Below are 22,340 nucleotides of genomic sequence, written 5' to 3' on the forward strand. Positions count from 1 at the left end.
TGCTGTGAACAATTTAATTTTTAATTTTAGAACGTTAAATCTATGGTCGAGATAACAGGATGAGGATTGAGAAGCTCAAATTTTTCTTCTTGAAAACATCAATTAGGATTAAGAATTTTACTGAAATTCATTGAGGTCACCTCTTACAAAAGATATTTTAAATTGGAATACTAATATAGATAATTCAATATATATATATATATATATATATATATATATATATATATATATATATATATATATATATATATTTGATGAGCATTTCCTTGCAGTTTAATTTCTCTAATAAAATATAGAGGATGAGAGTGGCCAAAATAATATCCGTCCGAATTTATTTTCATATCCAAATCTATCGAGATATAAATAAAAATTTAATTATCCGACTAATATCTATATTCGTATCTATATCTGTTAAAAAAATAGATATGAATATAAATAAATAATTATTCGAACCATTGTTGAATATCTGCTTTTATTTATACCTTATTTAATTTTATATAATATTCATAAACTTTTAATGGAATTATATAACTACATTAATTGTTAGCTAATTTTAAAAATCATGTAACAACATGCATCGGCTCATAATTTTTTTTTGGTTGGCGTAATCCCATATCAATCAGTATTAAATTTTTTTGTTAGCATTATCTTATTAAAGTGATTTTATGGATCACATAACAACTTATATCAATGAGTATTATATTTTTTATTAGCACGATCCTATATCAACATATATTATTTTTCTTATATGAAGTTTGTTCTCTCATCATCGTTGCTCGGCCTATTTTCTCCATCTTCAATTATATTTGCTGCCTTCGACTCCTTCACCATCTAGATCGAGATCTTTTGCTCCTCTTTAATAGTACTTTCATCTACGAGGATCGTCGACTTTTGATTGCCTTCTCCCTAAACTCTATGCTTGTTGCGACTACCATCTTCTATATGTCTTTTCGCTACCACATCATCATGCAAGTCAATCAGCCATATCGGCAGCCACGTCAATCTGACAAATCGACGAGCACACTAGTTTGCTATGTTAGTCATGTTAGTGGACGTATTAGTCTACCACGTCGGTAAGCTATGTCGGCATTGCCAAACACATAAGTTTGTTCCGTTAATTTTCTGATCTACTACATCAGTTTCTAAACTGTTATATCAGCTTCTATTCTACCATATCAAAATTTGTATTATTATGACACATCAGTCTGCCATATCAATTTTTGAGTTGTTATGTCAACTCTTAATTTACTACATCAGCTTTTGAGCTGCTATAATAGCTCGCGTTCTGCTACATCAGACTCTATATTTGCATGTCAACTCTCGATGCACCACCATATCAGCTTCTGAGCTACTATATCAGCTCATAGTCTATCATGTCAGCTTCTAAGATTCTACTTTAGCTCTTGATCCAGTATATCAGTTTTTGGGTATATTTGTAATCTAGTTTTTAAACTCAAGTTGGCACCTATAGTACTATCTTGAGTTTGAGGAGAGATGTTAGCATAATTGTAGAAATCATGTAACAGCCCATATCAACCTATAATATTTCTCTTTGTTTGCATGATCCTATATTGGTCAATATTATTTTTCTTTATTAGTATGATCATGTTAGAATGATTTTAAGGATTATATGACAACTTATATCAGTGAGTATTATTTTTCTTTATTAGTATGATCCTATATCAGACTATATTATTTTTCTTATATGAAGTCTATACATAAGTATATATAATCCTTGTTAACTTAATTTACCATCCACTTAACAATATCTTTGGTTCTATGGCCAAAAAGTTTAATTATTTGACTTATATCCATATTTATATGCGTACTTCTAGTATCCAATTTGTATTCATATCTATTTAAAACAAATATGGATATGAATTTTATGCTTGACAAATATTCATATTCTAATCTATATTGATTAAACAAAACTAATATGGATATGGATACACAATCAATCCTAATATAATATTTTGAGATGCACAATCAAAAATTTGAAATCTAAAATCTTGGTTGTTAAACTAAGAGGTGCAAACAGAAAGAAAAATAACAATTCATAATTTTTTTATGTATCGTGTTGAAATTCCCTAGTTTTATGCAATTTATAGAGAGTTGAGTTGTAGTTGGAGATAACCTACACTCTTTTTTTGGTAAATAAAAGGAGACTATAGCTCCCTTATATGTAAATTTATTACATCAGCCTAAACAATCTCGTGCAAAGCCAAAGAAATATTATCTCAATAGAACCTGGAAGTTATTTATTATATATGATGATCACAATATATGGTGAATAAACTGTCTTGGAGCAAATACAGTTTGGTGGACTAAGTTCATTGTCCAGCTTCTAGATAATCATTATATGATTTGACTCAGTTTCATTGTCTTTTTGGATAATATATGTAAAATATATAAAATTATTAAGTACTAAAAACTTATTGAATAAAAACTAAAATATTATATCCTATGTTATTTATTTATGACTTAAGCTTGTAAAACATGAGTGAGTTTGACAAATCACAAGCTTTCAATAATTTATATTTTTAGCATGTTCAAGCTCTCGGCATTTGGACTGATACAAAGTAGCAGAAGCCTGGTGATGGAGACGTGGGATGAGGTTACTCTTTATCTGAAGCCAGATTCATATATTCCGATAAACACTGTGATTGTACAATGTTAGAATAAATAGGAAATATATCCTATGTTATTAAGTACTAAAAAATTATTGAATAAAAACTAAAATATTATATCCTATGTTATTTATTTATGACTTAAGCTTGTAAGACATGAGTGAGTTTGACAAGTCACAAGCTTTCAATAATTTATATTTTTAGCATGTTCAAGCTCTCGGCATTTGGACTTGTTGCTGGAAATTGGAACCGTATTCCCCCAACAGGACTGATACAAAATAGCAGAAGCCTGGTGATGGAGATGACGCTACTCTTTATCTGAAGCCAGATTCATATATTCCGATAAACACTGTGATTGTACAATGTTAGAATAAATAGGAAACATAGTCAAAAAGACAAAAAAAAACTAATGAAAGAGATCTTTATAGATTGAAACGAGAGAGCGTACAAAATACACCCATTTTAGCAATGGAATCTTCGTATAAAGTATTTGATGGCCGTGTCAAATTCAAACTTTGCTGAGATAAGATAATATACAATAAAACATGTCCCTGCCAGGAGATATATGTTAAGGATATCATAGGTCACAAATGGTCTTCCTATATTCTGTGGCATATGGAAAGACCATTTCCAACCTAAAATCAAACGGTAGCTGGTTTTAGCTAACTCTAATAAGAAACATGTAATCTAATAACACATAGATTAGATGACCTACGACCATGCACTGTACAGGAATAGTTTGGTATAATTCAAATGAGATCCGCAATTATTTGATGTTTTAATTTAAAAAACAGCTTATTATCTGAGCAGCAATCAAATAGTGGTTGTTTTTTTATAGAAAACAAACACAAGGCTAAGGGTTTAGCAAAACAACAGTAGTTAAGTGGGAACACATGGGCAAGCCTACCAAATGATAGGGCAAGAGATAATGAGGGTCATTTGAAAATACATTAGCTAAGAACATTTCCCTGCTAAATGAAAGCTCTTTGCCACTGAATTTGGAGTAACAGCCTCAAAGTCATTATAAAGCATTATCATACAATTCGAGAAAAGAGAAGAAATCTGGCTTTGATGAATAACTTTGAGAGCTCCGAACCGCTTCTCAAGTGAGGAAAGGAGAACCACAATTTATGAAGCACAAACAAGCATATATATAATAGAGAAGTAAATTTACTGACACACATTTGCTAGGCCCACCTTATAATTTAAAGACAAGCTGGACCATGTTTACAACTAAAAATTTCTACCGCCAGCAAAAATTTAATAAATCATGCACAAAGCAATTTGATCACCATTTTAGAATCCAATGAAATAGGTAGTTTCAGATAGAAAATAACTATTCCCAAGCAATGAATAAGTTCTGATCTTTGCATTGCACATTGATAAAATTTCATACAGATAAACATTGGTCACCTTATACATCTCATATAGTTGCTCTATTTAACTTTGGTTAATATGTCACGACTCCAACCTCTAAAGAACAAAAGGGCTAGCAACACACACAAGAACAAATCATGCAAGATCGTACTGCTGAGACCGTTCTCTAGAAACTCAAGTAATTCAGAAGCTTCTCCAATGGCCCACTAAAGCTAATGAGTCTTTGGAGATCCAATTGCAGGTGCCTTGGCTGCATGAGCTTTCGCATTTGAAGCAGCCTGCCCAGCAGCAGGATTCTTCGGATTCCCAGCATCACTTGTTGCTACCATTGACTTCTTAATCTGAAGAAGAAAGCAACAATGCATAATCAACCAAACAAGCAAAATTCTGTAACATACATGATACATGGATAAAAACTCGCACAAGTTACTAAGTGAGCACTTTCATGTACAAGATCGATGTAATGCCTGTTCAAAAGTCTCAAAAACTAAGTTGATGTTAAATGCCACTTCTCAAACAAGTGGTCCAAAGAATCAAGACAAACTGGCTATGGCACATTGCAACAGTAAATATTATGAAATATATTTATCAACCGGATCTCCAATCACTGAACTAGGCCCCTGCAAGAATCCAATATGAGGGCGACAATAAAGAAAAGTCACAGAATATTTTTATGAGCTATTCTTTTTCAAATGCACCTCCAAATATTTGCATAGTTCCCGCAGATGTCCATCGACAATATCATGATTCATAATTTAAACTTTAAGAATACATTTTTTCTAGAATTTGTTTTGATGTTTGCCTTGTAACTTATTTGACAAAAACTGTATATCCTAAATGAAAAGCACAACAATTCATTAGCACAGAATGGTGCACACAATATTTTTATAAGTATATAACAGCAAAAGTTCTAGGTCTGACAAGCAATATTTCTAAAAGTAACTTAGTTGACACTGACAAGCAGCTTCGATAATCCATGTATGATACATATGCAAATCATATATGCACCGGACACTTCGATGCTTATGAAATTGATGCCTATGAAATTTTCTGCTTGCAGCTGCTAAAGATTAGTGAAGAGTTGGATTCTTCCAACTGTAAGTTCAAAATGAATGACATTGGCTATAGTTTATTTTCCTTCCAGAAATTGATCAAGGATCACATATAAAATATTTCTTCGAAGTGTATCTTTCTTATCACCTTCAACTAATAACTTCGGATGACAAACATATATACTGAAAGATTGCTTAGAAATTTAACAAAAAAAAAAAAAAGATCGCTTAAAAATAATATTTCTTGATGTTTCCTTCCATACAATGTTTAAGACTAGCAAATTAGTTATATTTTTTCCTCATATTCTTAAGAAACAACTGATTAGTTAATGTTTTCTTTACATGGTATTTAAAAATATAATTTAGTTAAAATTATGTTTTCATGTGCCCCATATCTTCTTTGTTTCCTCTTGCCAAGTCTAATACTTGGATACACATTGAATGTCAATGTCCGTGAATAATTAGTTATATTGTCTTATATTCCGGATGCTCAATGGGGCTCACCAATAAGTAGCAGTAGAAGTAGCAGCAGCAGGAGATACTTTTAGACGCTTATGAAATTGGTGCGGACACCAGTACCGGACCGCCAGTGACGCGGGTCTACGGTCGTCGCTGGAGGAGGGTCCAGCCACTCTCGTTATGGCTGGACTGAGTTGATGTTAGTTTATTTTATGTTGACTGGGTTTATGTACATATTGTTATGTTATGGCTTTTGTGGGATTAGTTTATTTGGAGGGACCTTTTTATATTTCGTAACCCTATATATAGGGTCTATGCATTTCTTGACAGGTTAATGAATGTTGAACAAATTTGCTTTCCATATATTTTTCTCTCTTCTCCCCTCTCCGTCCTTCTTCCTCCTCTTTCCTCTCCTGTCCTCTCTCCTCCTTCTTTCTCCCACCCCTCTCACGAGACAGTGCTGCATCAGAAATTCTTTGGTTGCATCTTTTAAAATTTAGTGGAGAGTTGGGTTCTTCCTACTATGAGTTCAACCCACAATAATGACATCAAAGCAAGCTTTTGTGCCTTTTACAAATTTGTCAAGAATCTAGGTATTAAATTAAATCTGTGAAATGCTATCTTTCTTATAACTTACATTAACTGGTTTGGATTGCAAACCTCTTTTCTTGTCTACAATATCTAAGAAAATAGAAATTAGTTATAATTATTTCTTCCTTATATTCTTAAGAAACACGTAACTGATTACCAAATGTATCTTTTTTATATCATTAAAAACATATAATTTAGTTGAACTACTTCATTGCCACATGTCCCTGCATCTTTTTCTTTTCCTCTTACTGAGTCAAACACTTGGATACACGTCGAAACCGTTTTTCATGTCGACATCCATGAAGCATTAATTATATTGTCTGATCATTAGGATGCTTTATGGAGATAATTCATTAATAGCACTAGTAGCAGCAGCAATGTGACCTGTGGTGCTTTAAATGTCTAGGACAAGCATGTTTGTCCAGCAGGCTTCAGTTTTGCTTGCATATCTCCATGTCTAAGCATGTCATGTGCATATGAAGTGCCTGAACGCCAAGAGAGGAATTTTATGCAAGCATGAACCTTGTAGATGTTGCTCAGCAAGCTTTTGTTTCCAACAATTGCAGTTGAATCTGCAATTGACCAAGATAATTGGAGCAAAATGAAGAGAATGAAAGGAAGCATAATTTTATTATATATCTTTTTCTTAAATGGGAATAAGATATAGGTTCTCCCTCTTTTTTTGTTTATTTTTCTTCTATTTGAAAAGGCCAGAAACATGGATGTATACAAGAAGGTATACATGGCTACAACAGAGGTCCATGCATACAGATTACAAGGGATGTATCATCTTAAGGTGAGATTATTAGATGTATGCCTTAGAAGCCAATCTGGCTGACACATTATTTATTCTGAGACATAGTTTTGTACTTAACTTTATTATTATTTAATAATATTAGGCATCTTTTTTCATTCATGTTGTGTATGTGTCCATGAATCATCCAGGGAATTAATAAGATGATACATATTCTCAAGAGTTGAGAATTTGAGCAATATGTCATTGGTGATTAATTCTCAAATGCTCCTGATCAATGCATAATCACGGGGACGGTGATTGATCCGATGAGATTAGTGCACAGATCACTTTTCTTTTGGATGAACGAGTCTCGAGTCCACAGTGTAGGGACACTGGAGTGATAGTGCAGGTGCTTGTTAGAGAACAAGGATACCGAACGTGACTAAAACAAGAAGTCACTTGGATGTCTATCCACTAATCAGTGACTTACTTAATGTTACCGTGGTATAACTGGTCCTTTGACCTATGGTGCGTCGGTTATTCACAGTGAGTTTGCTGTAGTTTGACTGCATTGGAAGCTATAATTGTAAACCACGATCGAATCTATGGAAGCATTGGTTTATATATTCCTTTTAGTCTCGATTTTAGGGATAATTTTTTTCGCTAACTTTTTTCGAGAACCGCCTAATACATATATGTATGGTCAGATGTTGTCGTTCAAGATCATTTGTATTTTTTTTTTACTTTACGCAAAATTCCTAACTAAAATAGATATGTACAATGAACCAATAGATGAGATTTTCCTGTCCCTAAAAAAGAATGAGTCGAATTACTTATCTCTCGGTCTATTAGAGAACTATCTTTCTAGGGATTGCGAAAGATGTTCCGCTAGAAGTATTCTTGTTATTGCTTCGACTCATATTCCCCAAAAAGTGGATCCCACTCTAATAGCTCCGAATAATTAAATACAAGAAGCCGGGTAGGCGGATTAGTACGAGTGGAGAGAAAAAAACTATTGAACTGAAATTTGTCTCTAGCCATATGGATCCTTGTAGTGCAGATTGGCTGCAGTAGGTTCACTGTAGGAGTAGGATGTGCACCCACATGGAATCTATCGATCTTGGTATATAAGGAGTGGTCCTATGTGATTTATGAGATTGAGTTCGAAAGACCTCGGTCGGGACAGTAAGTACAATGGAAAAGGAGTTTTCCACTCGAACTAAAGTTGAATAAATCTTGATATATGATATAGACGATGGAGTTTGACGAGTTTTCCATGATCTCCATCTTGTAGGAATCCACAATAGAAGGACTGTATCATACAATAACTGCACCTAGAGGTTCATCTATTCCATTCTGCTGGATTGTCACTACATGCTGCTAGGTGTCACTGGTGAATGGTGAGACTCACAGGGATTATCTTGATGAACAGTGATCCCTGACGAAGTGAGTTGGAAATTATTCCAACTCATTGAAAGGAATATTCAATGATATTGTGATAAAGATCACAATATGACTCACTACCAGACAAAATAAAACCTATGGGTCACACACATAAGAGGTTCTGATCAATCCGATGGTTGAATTGTGATTTGGAATCACAATAGATCATGATTATCAATTTGATTGATAATTGGTTTAACCTACTAAGAGTTAGTGAGTTGAAGAAGGAATAATTGCAATTGGACTGCAATTTGATTGAATCAATTGGACTTAATTAAATTGGGCTTGACCTTATTAGATAAGGTTTAAGAGTCCTACTTGGAGTAGGACTCCTAGAGTCCTAATTACATTAAGACTGCAAATTATAAGAGTCCTACTTGGAGTAGGACTCCTAAAGTCCTAATTAAATTAGGACTAAGAATCTTAATTGAAGAATCCTAATTGCAATAGAACTCCTTATTAGATAAGGATAAAGAATCCTAATTGCAATAGAACTTATTAGATAAGGATTAAGAGTCCTAGAGCCCATGATTGAGTCATGATTGGATTAGGCCACCTAATCCTCCTTGGATGAGGATTCACGCACAAAATAAAAGGAGGGGTGTGCGCCCCTCATTATTTTATTTATTTTCGGATTCTTTTATGGGGCATGCGTGAGAGGAAGCCCTAGGAGCTTTTGGGGGCAAATCTAGACCGCAAGCAAAAAAAAAGGAGGCATGCAGCTCTCCCTTTTTCCTTTCTCACGGCCGAACCCTCTCTCTCTCTCTCTTTTCTTTTGGGTGTGGCCTCCTCTTCTTCCCTCTCTCCTTCTTCCTCTTGAGAGCAATTAAGAGTTGATTGTTCAAAAGAGATTCAACCATCAAATGTGATCTCTGCAAGGAAGCTAGCACCCCGGTGAGATCTAGGCGCTTGGATCGGTCCTCTTCCTCGTATGGATACCCGTAGAGGTCGGACAGCTTCAAGTGAACCTTTTAAGATTTTCACGATCATCAGATTGCGGTGAAGATCTACCCGCACAAGGTGAAGATACGATCTCTCTCTTAAGTTTTAATCTTAATCTATCTACGAACGGTTTTTAATTTGTTCACGAGATGAATAACCGTGCATGCATCCTCCACTGCGATTTTATTTTTCTGCAGCATGCATAATTTTCCAACAGAGATTGTGTGCCACCTCGTATATCACAAGCCTTATCAAGTATTAACCTACCATAGGCAGAATAATAAAGGTGCATCACACTTCCTTTTCTCAACTCTAACTCTAACCCTGACTCTAACTATAAGAATAATCATAATCATAATCATAATTATAAAATGATAACAATAATAATCATAATAATAATGATAATGATAATAGTAAATAATAACAATTATGATGATGATAATGATAATTATAATATTGATAAACCATCTTTTACATCTGGTTTTCTCAACAATCAATTTATATTCATGTAGCTAAAGGTATATCTTAAATAGGCCTATGGAGCCTACGATCATTGGAGAATCAATTATATCTTAGAGTAATTAGATAAACTACTTCCCACCATGGAGTAATCATCTTCACACATGTGCAAGGAAGCCTTAACTTTCATGTTTTTAAAAATGAATTATAATGTTAAGTAAAGAAACACTTCTTAGACTTGGCTTTTGACCTGAAGCATCAAGAGTCTGTATGCCTTGGCTTGCTCCTATTTGAACACTAGATACAAACAACCATTATATACTACCATATCATATCTGAAGTAACACTTGCATTTAGTTTTAAAAAATGAGTAGAATCTAATTTATGTAAACATGCCCTTCATAAGGGTGGCAATTTACTCCAAACCATTTAGAGTTGGTGGCGGGGATGGGTCTTCATCTTTAACCCACAGCAGATCTAGGACGGGTGCAAATAATGGCAATGCCTACCTCGAGTGGAACCCCATTGTATATTAGCCTTGTAATTATGATGATAATGGAGAAGAAAGAATTATGATCAATCATGAGAAAGATTAATCACGTGAAAGACTACAAGATACATGCTTAGTTGTTTGTTTTTTTAGTTGACCGCTTTTCTTAGTTTAAGAGATATTTGACTTCCTAAAGAACAACATTTCATTTTTTTGTTTCTAAATATTTGACTGCTTTTTAGTCGGCGCTTAAAATTTTCAAAATAAAAAAAAAGGCCCCGACAAACCCTGTTTCGTATGAAACAGGGGTCTGCGAAATAGGGGTCTGGAGGGCGGAGCCCCTACTCTGGCCCTTCGGTACCCTTTGGCGGGCCTCCCTTCCTCTCCCTCCCCTTCTCTCTTTCTTTTTTCCACTCTTTCCTTCTTCCTCTCCCACCACTTGTCGGTTTACCGTTTTGAATGCAGGAACCATCTCAATCTGCCGCCGGTACAGCTTGGTATGCCCCAAACCAAGTAGTTCGGGATGATTCCGCATTTTTTAGTCCCAACACACTCCGTCTAACTCCACACGCCCCGCCCCACCCCTAGATGGGTATGGGATGGGTATATGGATGTGGTTGCCAATTATGAGGTAGGTACGGGTAATGGCCTACTCGACCCATGCCCTCCTTGTCACCATCCCTATTTCTTCGTACATTCATCTTGCTCTACAAAGTGGTATTTGGTGCAGTAGGGTTCCTCTACCTTACTATTCTACAGATTCAACCAAAAAATTGCAATTTTCACTAGCACTTTAAGAGATAGTATGCGAGTGGTTTAGATAGTGCATACTATATATGCTGCATGTGAGTTGCATATGTGAGTGCATATGCAATTAGTATTTTAGCTATTAAAAATTTGAAAATGCATTAAATATAATAAATAATAATAATAGTTATATTTTTGAGATAAATAATAGTAATAATAATAACCATAAGAAATGACAATATATGCTTAGTATGTAGTGCTTAAATCTCATAGTAACAGATATAATGAAGATATTAACATTCTTAATACCCATATCTAGCCATCTAATCCTCAAATTCATCCTAATCATCAGCCATCCACTTGAACCAGCTCGATCTACACAAGCCTATAAAATTGGGCTACGCATGAGGCGACAATGTTAAACGGGCTGCATATGCTACCGCAATAATGCTAAGCGGATTGCATATGCGGCCGCACATATTAAGCAAACCATCTTTAGGCAATGCGGTATGGTTAAGGGATTGCATCCGCATATCCGTCTGCATGCACTTATTTTAAACAATAATTTTTAGCGGTATTTAGTGAAAAACAAATTCTTGAAATACCCAAATAATTAAGAATTGCTCATATGGCAAAGCAGAAACTGTGCAATGTCGCCTATTGTTCAAACAATAATATGTAGGGCATTGCTTATAAAAAGAGCATTACAATGCACGAGGCTCCTATAATTGCGGAATTTGTGGTGGGTCTTATATACGCAACCTTACCCACACATTTCAAAAGGCTATTTCTGTGTTTCAAACCTCTAACATGTAGATCATAAATGAGCATCCTTCCTTACCATTGTGCAGAGGGTGGGGCATTGTTCATTTGTCACAAAAATTGCCAAGATCAAAATGAATTTCATCATAATATACTACAAATATAGTTTTTAAGAGAAGATATAATCTCTTTTTCTAAAAAAAAAATATTGTATGTATCAAGGTTCGCCGTACCGGGTCCGGCCGGTACGAACCGGCAAGCTCTTCCCTGCCGGAGCCGGGGAAGAAGAAGAGAAGGAGAGAGAGCGCAGGAAAGAAAGGGAGGGAGGAGACCCATCGACGCTATTGGAGAGCCACGGAGGAGCGGCAGAGGCTGAGGGGGCGACGGAGCCCGCGGGGGCACGGCAGAGGCCGCAACTTTTAAATTTGGAGATTTTAAGTGAACTCGGCAAATGGGGTGCCGACTTCACTTAAAATTTCCAAATTAAAAGCCCCCCACCGGAGGCCTTCACGGCTCTCTGATGGTGGCCACAGGTCTCCTCCCTCCTTCTCTTCCCCGCGCTCTCTCTCCTTCTTTTCGTCTTCTTCATCTCCGGCACAGAACCGGCCCGTACCGGTTTTCACCACTCCGGCATACCAGTTACAGGCCAGACCGGTTCGTCAGACCTTACTATGTATTGTTAAACATAAATAAGAATTAATGTATTAGATTTCAAATTTACCTGATTATATCGGTCCTCTACTTCATAATTTGTCATCACTAAACCAATAGGTCTGCATAATAAAAAACTGAAGAAGATGCATATGGTAGTTGGATGTGTTCAGTTATTTAATCAAAATTTGTTAATTAAGCAAAAAAAGAGGGATCATATAGAGATCGATGTCATATGCTAAAAAGATCATGCAATTACAGTGCAGAAATTATGGTAATACATATCTACATATATATAGAGCGAGAGCGAGAGAGAGAGAGAGAAAGAGAGAGAGAGTCTCAAATTAGCATATGCTGCAGATCTAAGTTAAAACATACCACAGCAATCCTCTCCTTGTGAATATCATTTGTGAACTGTGCATAATCTCCCAAGGAAACAACCAAAAGCAAAAAATCTGGGTGAGTTTATCACTACAAGGAAGAAAACAAGCAAGAAGCCTGCAAGGCTCTATTATAAAGAGAAAAATGATGCAGGGCTCTTGCTAATGGTGTACAGTAATTACTCTGAATTACCTGCTTCTTATAGCACTTGATCTCATCTCCACCGAAACCAGGTAGTGTCATATTCCAATTTCTCTCTGTAGTATAAATATACTTAATACAGCTATATTTTACAAAACAAGCTAGGAATTAAAGGAATATTTCAGTCCAACACAATCCAGAGCAGACAATTCTGAGTATGCTCACCTACATGAAGGAGTATGTCTTTTGCTTCTAATGTAGTTGATTTTCGATGCTTAGCCAAGGAGCAAGCAAACGTTGTTACCTGCCTAACATATAAGGATAATTAGCACAAAATAGTTAACAGAAATTTCAAATGCAAAATAATGAAAGGGACTTTGCAGTTCAACATTGGCCATATAGTATGCCAAAAAATTGTCATGCTAACAAACTTTTTATTTTCAAAAAAAAATATTATTGATGAAAAACATTTATTAAGTCCATAGATTTTGTCAAGACTTGTCAAAATATGCAGGTTTTGCAATCATATACTTAGTTTATATTCTTATACTGGAAGCAGCAGTCACTTGATAACTGAAGAGTTGAAGGCAAGTGGAAAATTGTGTGTGAGAGAAAGAGGCAGGTATTAAGAAGAAAAAAAAAATAGATGAGAAACATCCTAAAAAGATTTCTTGCATGTAAAATCTGTCCAGTGACATAAACTTGTCGAAAACAATTTCAGAGCATTATTTGTCGGCCAGAATTAAGTCCAATGAAAGCTTGTGGTAAAGATGTTGCTAACCAAAGGATATGAATGAGAAGCCCTCAAGGTGAAGAACGAAAGAATTATGGCTTATCCAATTACAGAAACATTCATGTGATCCACTGCACTTAGGTATCTATTTCAGTGCTTAAGCAATTGGATACAACAAAGTTTTTTAGTCAGTGAAAAGATGGAAACAGAAAAAATTCAACTCAATAGGGAAGACTGGCACTACATTTGCAAATCTCAATTTGTCTTATGAATTGCTCATCAAGGACTTAATGCAATGACTTCAGGCCCTAATACTATGAAGACTGGAGCAAGTATTGGGGAGTAAAAACATATATAAAATTTGTCACAAGGCTATGCATATGAGGGTATGATAAATTGATAACAGTTAGAAAATATAAGTCCCAATCATATGCACATGTAGACATCATATATTTCATGCAGAAACATTTTTTTTTATAAAAATGAGAAACTTATTGATGAAAGTGGAAAAACGTACACAGAACATCAAAATGTGCCATAATGTCTACAAAATTACATGCTACTATGTTTTCCAGTAGAGCCTGCACTAATATTACTTTGTCGATTTAATATGTTTCTACTGATATGCACAGGATGTACTCATGATCATGCAGGCATAGGTTGGTTTCAAATGTAGAGAGAACTCACAGATTCAATGAAATCCTCAGCAACCTCAACAAGAACATCTTCAACTTCAGAATCCAGTTTCTCAAATGGATCAATCTGCCCACAGTTAAAATCAAGCTAATGAAAATTCCAGTCTTCGGAAACTGATTAATAACATGTTCAAGTACCTTTTAATAAGAAAAAGCAGATGGGCATGTGCAATGAACATGTGAAAAGATATAATACAAACTGAATTATATATAAATGGAAAACAAAAAAATAATAAGTCAATATGAACATTCCTTTTTTTTTCTGTGAGGGCTATTATGAAAATTCCAGATTACAAAGCAATGATCTCATCTTTTTTTCTTTAAAATATATGGGTATTGAAAGTTATGGCCTTTTAGAAGATATTTGGTTGTTAAAATGAAATTTTCAAAAATAGAAAAACATGCTAGATGATAAGAGGCAAAGGGTATTTTGCATAAGAAAGATCACATGGAATCAAGAGGGAATAATCCATGAATTTGATCTCTTGGTTTCCAAATTTTGTATAGAGATAATATTTTCATCTTTATTTTTCATGAAACAGTTCTTTCTTATATGGAGTTTGAAATTTTCAACATGAAATATAAAACCAAAATGTAACTTCCCCATCTTTTCGTTTTACTCATTGAATTGGAATTAGTCCTATATTGGATACCTGGAGAACTGGAGAAGATGAGTAGATATATAAACATAAGGGCCACTCCACCAATTCCATTGCCCCAAGTCTCCTCTCATGGGAGCCTCCCTCCTAAGCATGAGAATTGGAGAAATATAAATATTACAATATAATAGCATATGGAAGGTGCTAGCTGTTCCATTAGCAGTGTCACTATGGGTTGCGTACTAATGACCTTGGTTCCAGTCCAGCCCTCCACCCTTTTGGCTGGACTTCGTCCCATCCTAGTTCTCAAAAATAAATAATTAAATAATTAATAATCGATAATACATAATATATAGTATATAGTAATATACAATACATAATATGTAACATACAACACACAATATAAAATATATAAAAGATGGACTATGCTTCTCATAAGAAGAGAAGTAATTCAGTCCTTCCACAATTTTTATCCATTAGATTTAAGTTTAGACAGTCTGAAACATGTTGCTTTAAGAGAGAGATGAAATTCATTTTATTCCAAAATTATCCAGTTTTTCTATCAGGATCATGGCTATTTCCCATCCCAACTGAGCAGTGTAATATCATCATCTTAACCATGGCTACACCCAAGCCATTTCTCTTCCTCACCCTTCCACCATTCCTATAACCATGCCAACCAACCCATCCTCTCTCTCTTTTCTTCATTGCTTCCAACCTCCCTAGGTGCCCCCTCTCCTCTATTACTTACAGAATCTCCTCTCTCTCCTCTCCTCCTCGAGCCCCCTTCATCACCACCTGCCCTTGCTTGGCTCCAGCACAACATACAAGGAGGAAGTTAGTGGGACAAGTTGGACCAGGATCAGGTTAGGTCATTGCCATAAGGAAGAGGAACAAAAATGAGGCATGATGTGGGTTGGCAGGGTGTTGGAAGTGCTGAACAAAGCATACATTTTGTAGTTTCAAATTTGTCCATAATATGTGTAAATTTTTGTAGTTTCAAGAAATTCATGATTAGACATCAAGCAAAAAATGAGATTTTTGCACACATTAGGCTTTGACTGCAGTAGATGAATTTAAACTGTTAGCGCTAGTGATTCCTGGTTCATGAATTGTTAAATCAAAATTTTGACCCTCAGGTGGAATGAAAAGACTGGATCCCAGAAAACATTTGGTGGACAACTCACCTGGGCAACCAATTCACGGAGGCTTCTCTTGCTAAGAACATGATTACCAGATTCTGCATCATCTGCATTAACAACTGGACTGATATTCCCAGATTGAACCACACCAGATTGCCCCTGTCCTGGAACATTTGACTTTTGAACTGTTGACCCAAGAGCTCGCACAGCCTGTTGTTGTTGAGTTACTGATTGCTGGTTTCTAAGCGCTACATACTGTTGATTATGGTGCTCATGTGACTGATGTGATAATGAAGCCTGTTGTTGATGTTGCTGCAGTTGCAGTTGTTGTTGTTGCTTCTGTTGCTGCTGTTGTTGAGATGATGGTATTTGTTGTTGATGCGAAGTCATTGGAAGAGAATGCTGATGCTGTTGGAGATGGTGTGGCCTTTGCTGCAAAACATGGGGCTTCACTGAGGGCCTATATGATGAGGAAGGTGCGGAAGGTGCATGCATTTGCTTTCCTTGTGCCGAGGACAATTGCTGCTGTAGAGATTGACTTTGTGATACAGGTGATGGAGAACTAGGAGAAGCCATGGAAGGGGTTCTTGGCAAGCCGTGGCTTGGAAATTTCTGCAGTCAGAAACATAACAGGCTGAAATAAGATAATTACACTTAAAAGCTGAAATAAGATAATTAACACTTAAAAACACAATAAAGCAATTCACTAATAAAAAATACAAAGGATTGTCTCAAAGAATTGTGATGCAGTTTCTAACAAAGGACACCAGCATGGACCACTTGCTGTTGTTGAGATGCACTTAAACATGCAAAGACAACTCTACATCAAATCACTATAACAGATATTCCTCTCAATTGACAAATGCCAGGATAACTTCTAAATTGATAAATCAGATAAGAACAAAAATGAGAGAGAAGCCAAAAAGGCCACTATCACAGCTTAATATAAAGCACATTATCTTTGAATGGAATGCTATACATATACATATGTGTGTGTGTGTGTATTTGCATGTAGATATGTACATGTACATAAGGCTATTTGCAAACAGTGAGCAAAACGAAGTGAATTGTTAAATCAGAAAGTCGTGTGTCTAGTACTATTTCACGCTTTATACAATAGTATTGAAATAGAAATTCTAAGGCATGTGAACATTTAGAAATGCAGTAAAAGACAGAACTTATATGAAGAAATTGGTACATGTCGATTCTTCTGCATGACCATAAGGTAACAAATATATATAAATATTAGATATATTATATACATACAGATATATACATATCCAGCATTTGCCAGATTAAAAGAACTATTTCACAACTTACCTGTGAATTTAAAGTTTGGTTAGCTGATGGAGATGCTGATCTCAAAGGTGGCTGACCAAATCTCTGTTGTTGAGATCCAGACATCACACTTGGCCGTATTTGAGAACCAGCACTAAGAGCCCCGATCATTCCGATGTTTTGAATCCCTTGAACAGGCTGTCTGACCTGAAAATTGGAGTCACAATAACAGCTCAGAAGTAAAGATTTAAAATTAAGAAAATCAACAGACTTCAATCTGAAAAGCATAGTTCTTCTTCTATATATCATCCATTTTGCAGTTAGAAGCATTGAATCTCCTTATGTACCCATTCTGTCATATAGAAAATGAAAGGGAGCTAAATATTGAGCTCAAAGAGGTCAAACCAACTATATGAAAACTATAAAACTATGTTACATGGGATCAGGTGTGGGGGTCAGATGAGGTGAGTGTCTAGGGATAGCATTGTCAAACAGATGAGCCATTAGCAACCAGCTTATTTTTTTGCTCAAAATTTGGCTTGAATTTGGCCCACTTAGAGCTAGGCTTGGCTCACTCAAGCTCAGCTTGAATAAGCTAGATATATGAATAAATTAACATATATAATTTTAAATATTGTTATAAACAAAAAACTTATGTGTATGTTATAAAAAATTGTATTTCAACTTTAAAATTGAAAGCCATTAGTATCAAACTTTCATCAGATCATTTTTCTTGAAATTAAATGAAATTGAGCCTAGCTTGCTCAAGCTTAGCTCATTCACAACCTTATTTAGGAGCCAGATCCATTATCACCAAATCTTAGGATACAAAAGGTTGGTTAAGAAGGGATCCAAAAAAAATGGGTGCAGGTATAAAGACATGCTGTTCCTACATGGCTTTAAATTTTAGTCCCTTGAGTGTACTTTATGCACACCTATGCATTATTTTGTCCATGATTACCCTACAACTATTTGCATAGCCTACACCTTCTCCACCCAATTTCATTTGTTCACGGCTAAGCCAATTCACCAATGATTTTTGGCTTTTTTAGCATGTCAAACACTTGGGGCACTTCATGACACTCCATGCTTCATATTATCAAATCATGATGCCATCGTTATTGCATGTCTACTTGCAGGACCTCTATTTTAGTTATAACATAAAAATTAGCGATCATTTTGTTAAATTTTATTATTTTGTCAAATTTTATTTACTTAAGGAGCATAGGTGTAGCTCATTATTCATTATATGTATACATTAGCACACATATATATGATAGAGATGTGTCTTTGGGTCCAATTTTTAGAAGATTCTTGTGTCCAATTCTTCTATGGATGCTTGAACCCCCACCCCCCCACTTCTTTCAAACTTCTCTCTCTGATTCATTAAATACATCCACCCCTTCTCTCTCCTCTAACTTTACTTCTTTGTCCCTCAAGGTATTGAGTTCTAGAGCTTCACTGATTTGTCAAACTCATATCTGTACATGTACGCATGTCATACGTCATGTCAACACAGGTTTGTCACTTAGTTCTCATGCCGTAGCTTAAAAGGTGAAGCATGCACCATTTTTTTCTCATCAGGCATGTTTAGGAGAGTGACTTCTGGTTCTAAGCCTTATCATAGCTTAAAAGGTGAAGCATACACCATTTCTTTCTTATCAGGCATGTTTAAGAGAGTGATTGCTGATTCCAAGCCTCGATGAAAAGGTCAGAAGTTTGATGTTTGGTTGGCTACCAGCTGTAAAAAGACTAAGTTCATTAAAACCCCAAGAAAATAAAACAAAACCAAGACATGTGTGGCGTCACATTATTAAATAACATACAGCACAAAAACAACTCAAGAGTCATAGCATGATGAAAGGGAATGATGACAAAATTATGATAATCATTTATGACCTATTCACCTCAGCTATAACTGCCATAAAGAATACTTTTCTTATGCCCGTAAATTATTAAAAAATGTTTAGAAATAAGAGAACATACAAACAGCCTATTCTTACTTCAAATGAAATTAAGCACTGCATCCTATAAAAATTGGCATTAATAGAAAAAAACATACCTAACATACAAAATGAGATTATTAAGGACAAACATGTAATATGGAAATGATTAGTCTTTAAGTAATGGGAAAACAAGTGATTTTTCAAAACATGGTGGGCAGCATCAAGAGTGGGGATCTAACACTAAACTATTTGCTACTTGTCATAAACAAACTAACTTGCATGTTGATGATAAATTGCCATCTGATGGGACAAGAGTCGTATTGGATTTAACACATATTATGACAGGCAAATTTGCAGACAAAGGATCAAAATTCTGTTAATGCAACCTAGCAGGAAAATGAAATTATGGTCCTAATTAACGAATTTATATCCAGGAGATATACCGATCTGTTTTGTTACCGTAGTAGAGAGGTTATCTTAGATGTCTCATATAGGAAACACATGTAAGTACAAAACTCATGTTTCCAACTTGACATAGTACATGATTGTGTTCGCATACGTTGACCAATATATACCAAAATGGAAGCATATTCTCCTCCATGTGGCCTGACTCTTGACCATGCGCATGACCAATATGGTGCACTGCTTGCCATGCCAACCCATGACCAGCATAGGCACAATGTAATATAACCTAGTCCTTGTTATAAATACTGTTTCAGAGGTTCTATTTAAATGCCAGGAATGTGATGGAATAATGAAAGTGGGGGAAATGGGAATGATTTTGTCTATACTGACAGATTCGCGAGCCCCCTTGTCCTCGCTTTATCTCAATTTCCCAGAGTCAAGGCATTACATAAGGCTCCAAGTTCACCAATTTTCTACTTTATTTGTATTGGCGAGCTCACCTTATGCATATTTTATTCCATCAGAAACAACAGCATGCCCTAATTCTCTCAAAGACACCTCTGTTCCCTCCTGCCATTATGCATGAATAAACTCATGTTCTCTCAAAAACGACTCACCTCAACGAATCCAAGAGGAGATTACCATTGCAAAAGCAGAAATAATTTCCAAGGTCATAAGATTCTGGCATGCATAACTTAGAAGAACAAATTTTGCAACAAGTTTTCTTCTAAAGAAGTGATTTTTCATATAATTCCTGGACGAAATAGAAGACGAAGGCTCGAATGATACCTGGGAACTGGATGTCGGGGACTGCTCGGGCACCCGAGGCGTTGAACTAAATGGCTGGCTGAATGGCGGTGATGGGCTAAAAGTGGAGAAGGATAAAGGCGGCTGCTGGGGCCTTGGATGGTGGGGGTTGTGGGCAGGCACCCCGATGGCGAGCCCACCCCTCTGCATTGGGGCCGGAGAGGGCGAGGGAGAAGCGATAGAAGAAGGAGGCCCAGAGGAGGAGGTGGGAGCGGAGGGAAGGTGGTGGGCAAAGTGGGCGTAAGGTGTTTGCGGTCGGCTCCGATTCAGAGGCGGCCTCTGCTGCGGCTGAATTGATGGGGGCTGGGTTTGGGATTGCTGCTGGGGAGATGGCTGGGGTTGGGATAGGGGTTGGGGAGGGGTTGAAGGGTTTTGGGTGGGGGAAGGGGCCGAGGAGGAGGAGGAGGAGGTAGGGGGAGTGAGGGTTTCGGCGGGCGTTGAAGGGGTGGAGGAGGGTGGGGGTTGTGCTGGGCTTGGGGCCGGAGATGGTGGTTGCGCCGCTTGAGATGGCGAAGCCGCCGCCACAGGTGGTGGCTCTGACGACGCTGAGGGTGGTGGTGGTGGTGGTGGATCCATGGTATCCAACGCCCGCTGCCCGCCCTCGAGAACGCTTGATCGTCTCCCTCTCTCTCTCTCTGGACCTGTGCTTGTGTACGCTCTCTCGGTCTGTGAGGGATCGGGTGCAAGCAGGGTTTGCGGGGATGTGGTTTTCAGTAGAGCTGATCACGGGCTAAAGAGGCCCGCCCAGCCCGCAATTTACTGGGCTAGGGTACAAAAACTAGTCCCGTGGGACGGGCCTGGCCAACAATAAAGGCCCGACCAAAAAATCGATCCATACCTAGCAATTTGTAAACATAATCGGGCCTGACCAGCAGAGCTCTTGCTCCATTCTTCTTCCAAGTAAGAAACCAACAGCTTACCTCCCTCTCCATCTCTGTCTGTCTCTCTTGTGCATTAATCGTTTTTTGTTGCCTATCAACTGGTTGTTGAATTGCCTTGCTTTGTTCTGTGGATTATTTTTTATCGATGGACTCTATGTTGAGATCACTTTCTTGTATATCCCTTCTTTAAAAATTTTGGTTGCCAATGATTTGTCCAAGTTACTCTTTTCCATGGGCTTATATGAGGAGAAATCTGAAATAGGGCAAAGAGAAATTTGGAAGCTTTGGCCTTTTACAGTGTTTTTTTTCCTTCTTCCTTCGTTGGCGGAGGAAAACATTGAGCTACATCCGCATTTTTTTTATAAGAAAGGTACATAAACAGTATTGCCAAGCATTATCTAATTTATTTAATCAGTTTTATGGGCTCTTTTTTAGAGTAATTACCTTTCCGTACTTCCATTCAAAAATTATATTAAATTGAAGAGGCTTCTTGTCTATCTTTGTTAGATTCATGCATCTTTGTTGAAATAGTGTATTGATAGCTATCTATTTTCATATCATTTTTTTAAGTATTTTATACTTATTAAAAAAAATTTATTATAAAAAAAAAGCCTCCTTCATTGAGTCCTTAGGCTCCCAAATGTATTGGGTCGCCCCTGCTACGAAGGAGCAACACTTAGAAATTATTATCCTCCTTAAAAGGATATAAGTTCCAACAAAATGATTACTTCCTTCGCCCGAACCAGTGGAGATGCTTCGGACTCATGAGTAGTGGGGCCAGTGTTATTGTAATAAATTACCAGCATAGTGTGGCTCACAATGATTTATCTAGCTATTGACTAGTGTGATGGATCCGATGCACTCGAAAATCCCCTGGGGTCAGGCTTCCTTAGGCAAACCTAGAGGCTGGCCCGAGTAGACCATAAGTGGCCGACCTGCGAGATCAGCACCTCTGAGCTCAACTTATTGACCTCGGCTACTTATTCGAACCAAGTA

At 36.6% G+C, this 22,340-nt stretch overlaps 1 protein-coding gene across 9 annotated transcripts; it reads right to left on the reverse strand.

The window, feature by feature from the left end:
• Positions 1 to 3,964: 3,964 nt before the first annotated feature.
• LOC103720564 (transcription initiation factor TFIID subunit 12) lies at positions 3,965 to 21,155 on the reverse strand. 9 transcript variants are annotated; one of them, XR_003388179.2, is made up of 8 exons: positions 20,446 to 21,155; positions 17,348 to 17,512; positions 16,073 to 16,639; positions 14,279 to 14,353; positions 13,088 to 13,162; positions 12,910 to 12,974; positions 12,715 to 12,750; positions 3,965 to 4,345 (listed from the first exon to the last, which is right to left on the reverse strand). XR_003388179.2 is itself a non-coding variant. In XM_008810327.4 (8 exons), exons 1-8 carry the CDS (start codon positions 21,037 to 21,039, stop codon positions 4,217 to 4,219), a joined length of 1,710 nt encoding a protein of 569 aa, XP_008808549.1. In that variant the 5' UTR covers positions 21,040 to 21,155; the 3' UTR covers positions 3,965 to 4,216. The 9 variants fall into 9 exon arrangements, 4 of the variants coding, with proteins under 4 accessions (XP_008808549.1, XP_038974669.1, XP_017701526.1 ...); XR_003388180.2 differs by having other exon boundaries at positions 13,088 to 13,166; XR_606188.4 differs by having other exon boundaries at positions 13,084 to 13,166.
• Positions 21,156 to 22,340: the final 1,185 nt, after the last annotated feature.

Source organism: Phoenix dactylifera, unplaced genomic scaffold (genome assembly GCF_009389715.1).
Source record: "Phoenix dactylifera cultivar Barhee BC4 unplaced genomic scaffold, palm_55x_up_171113_PBpolish2nd_filt_p 000403F, whole genome shotgun sequence".
Classification (NCBI taxonomy): Eukaryota; Viridiplantae; Streptophyta; class Magnoliopsida; order Arecales; family Arecaceae; genus Phoenix; species Phoenix dactylifera.

Bases quoted from the DNA above. Each gene is read 5' to 3' on its own strand.
- LOC103720564 (XM_008810327.4), bottom strand. From the start codon at position 21,039: ATGGATCCACCACCACCACCACCACCCTCAGCGTCGTCAGAGCCACCA. The intron at 14,354-16,072 runs GTGAGTTGTCCA...AACTGTGGGCAG, and splicing joins TCCGTGAATTGGTTGCCCAG to ATTGATCCATTTGAGAAACT. The intron at 12,751-12,909 runs GTAATTCAGAGT...GATTATGCACAG, and splicing joins TCAAGTGCTATAAGAAGCAG to TTCACAAATGATATTCACAA.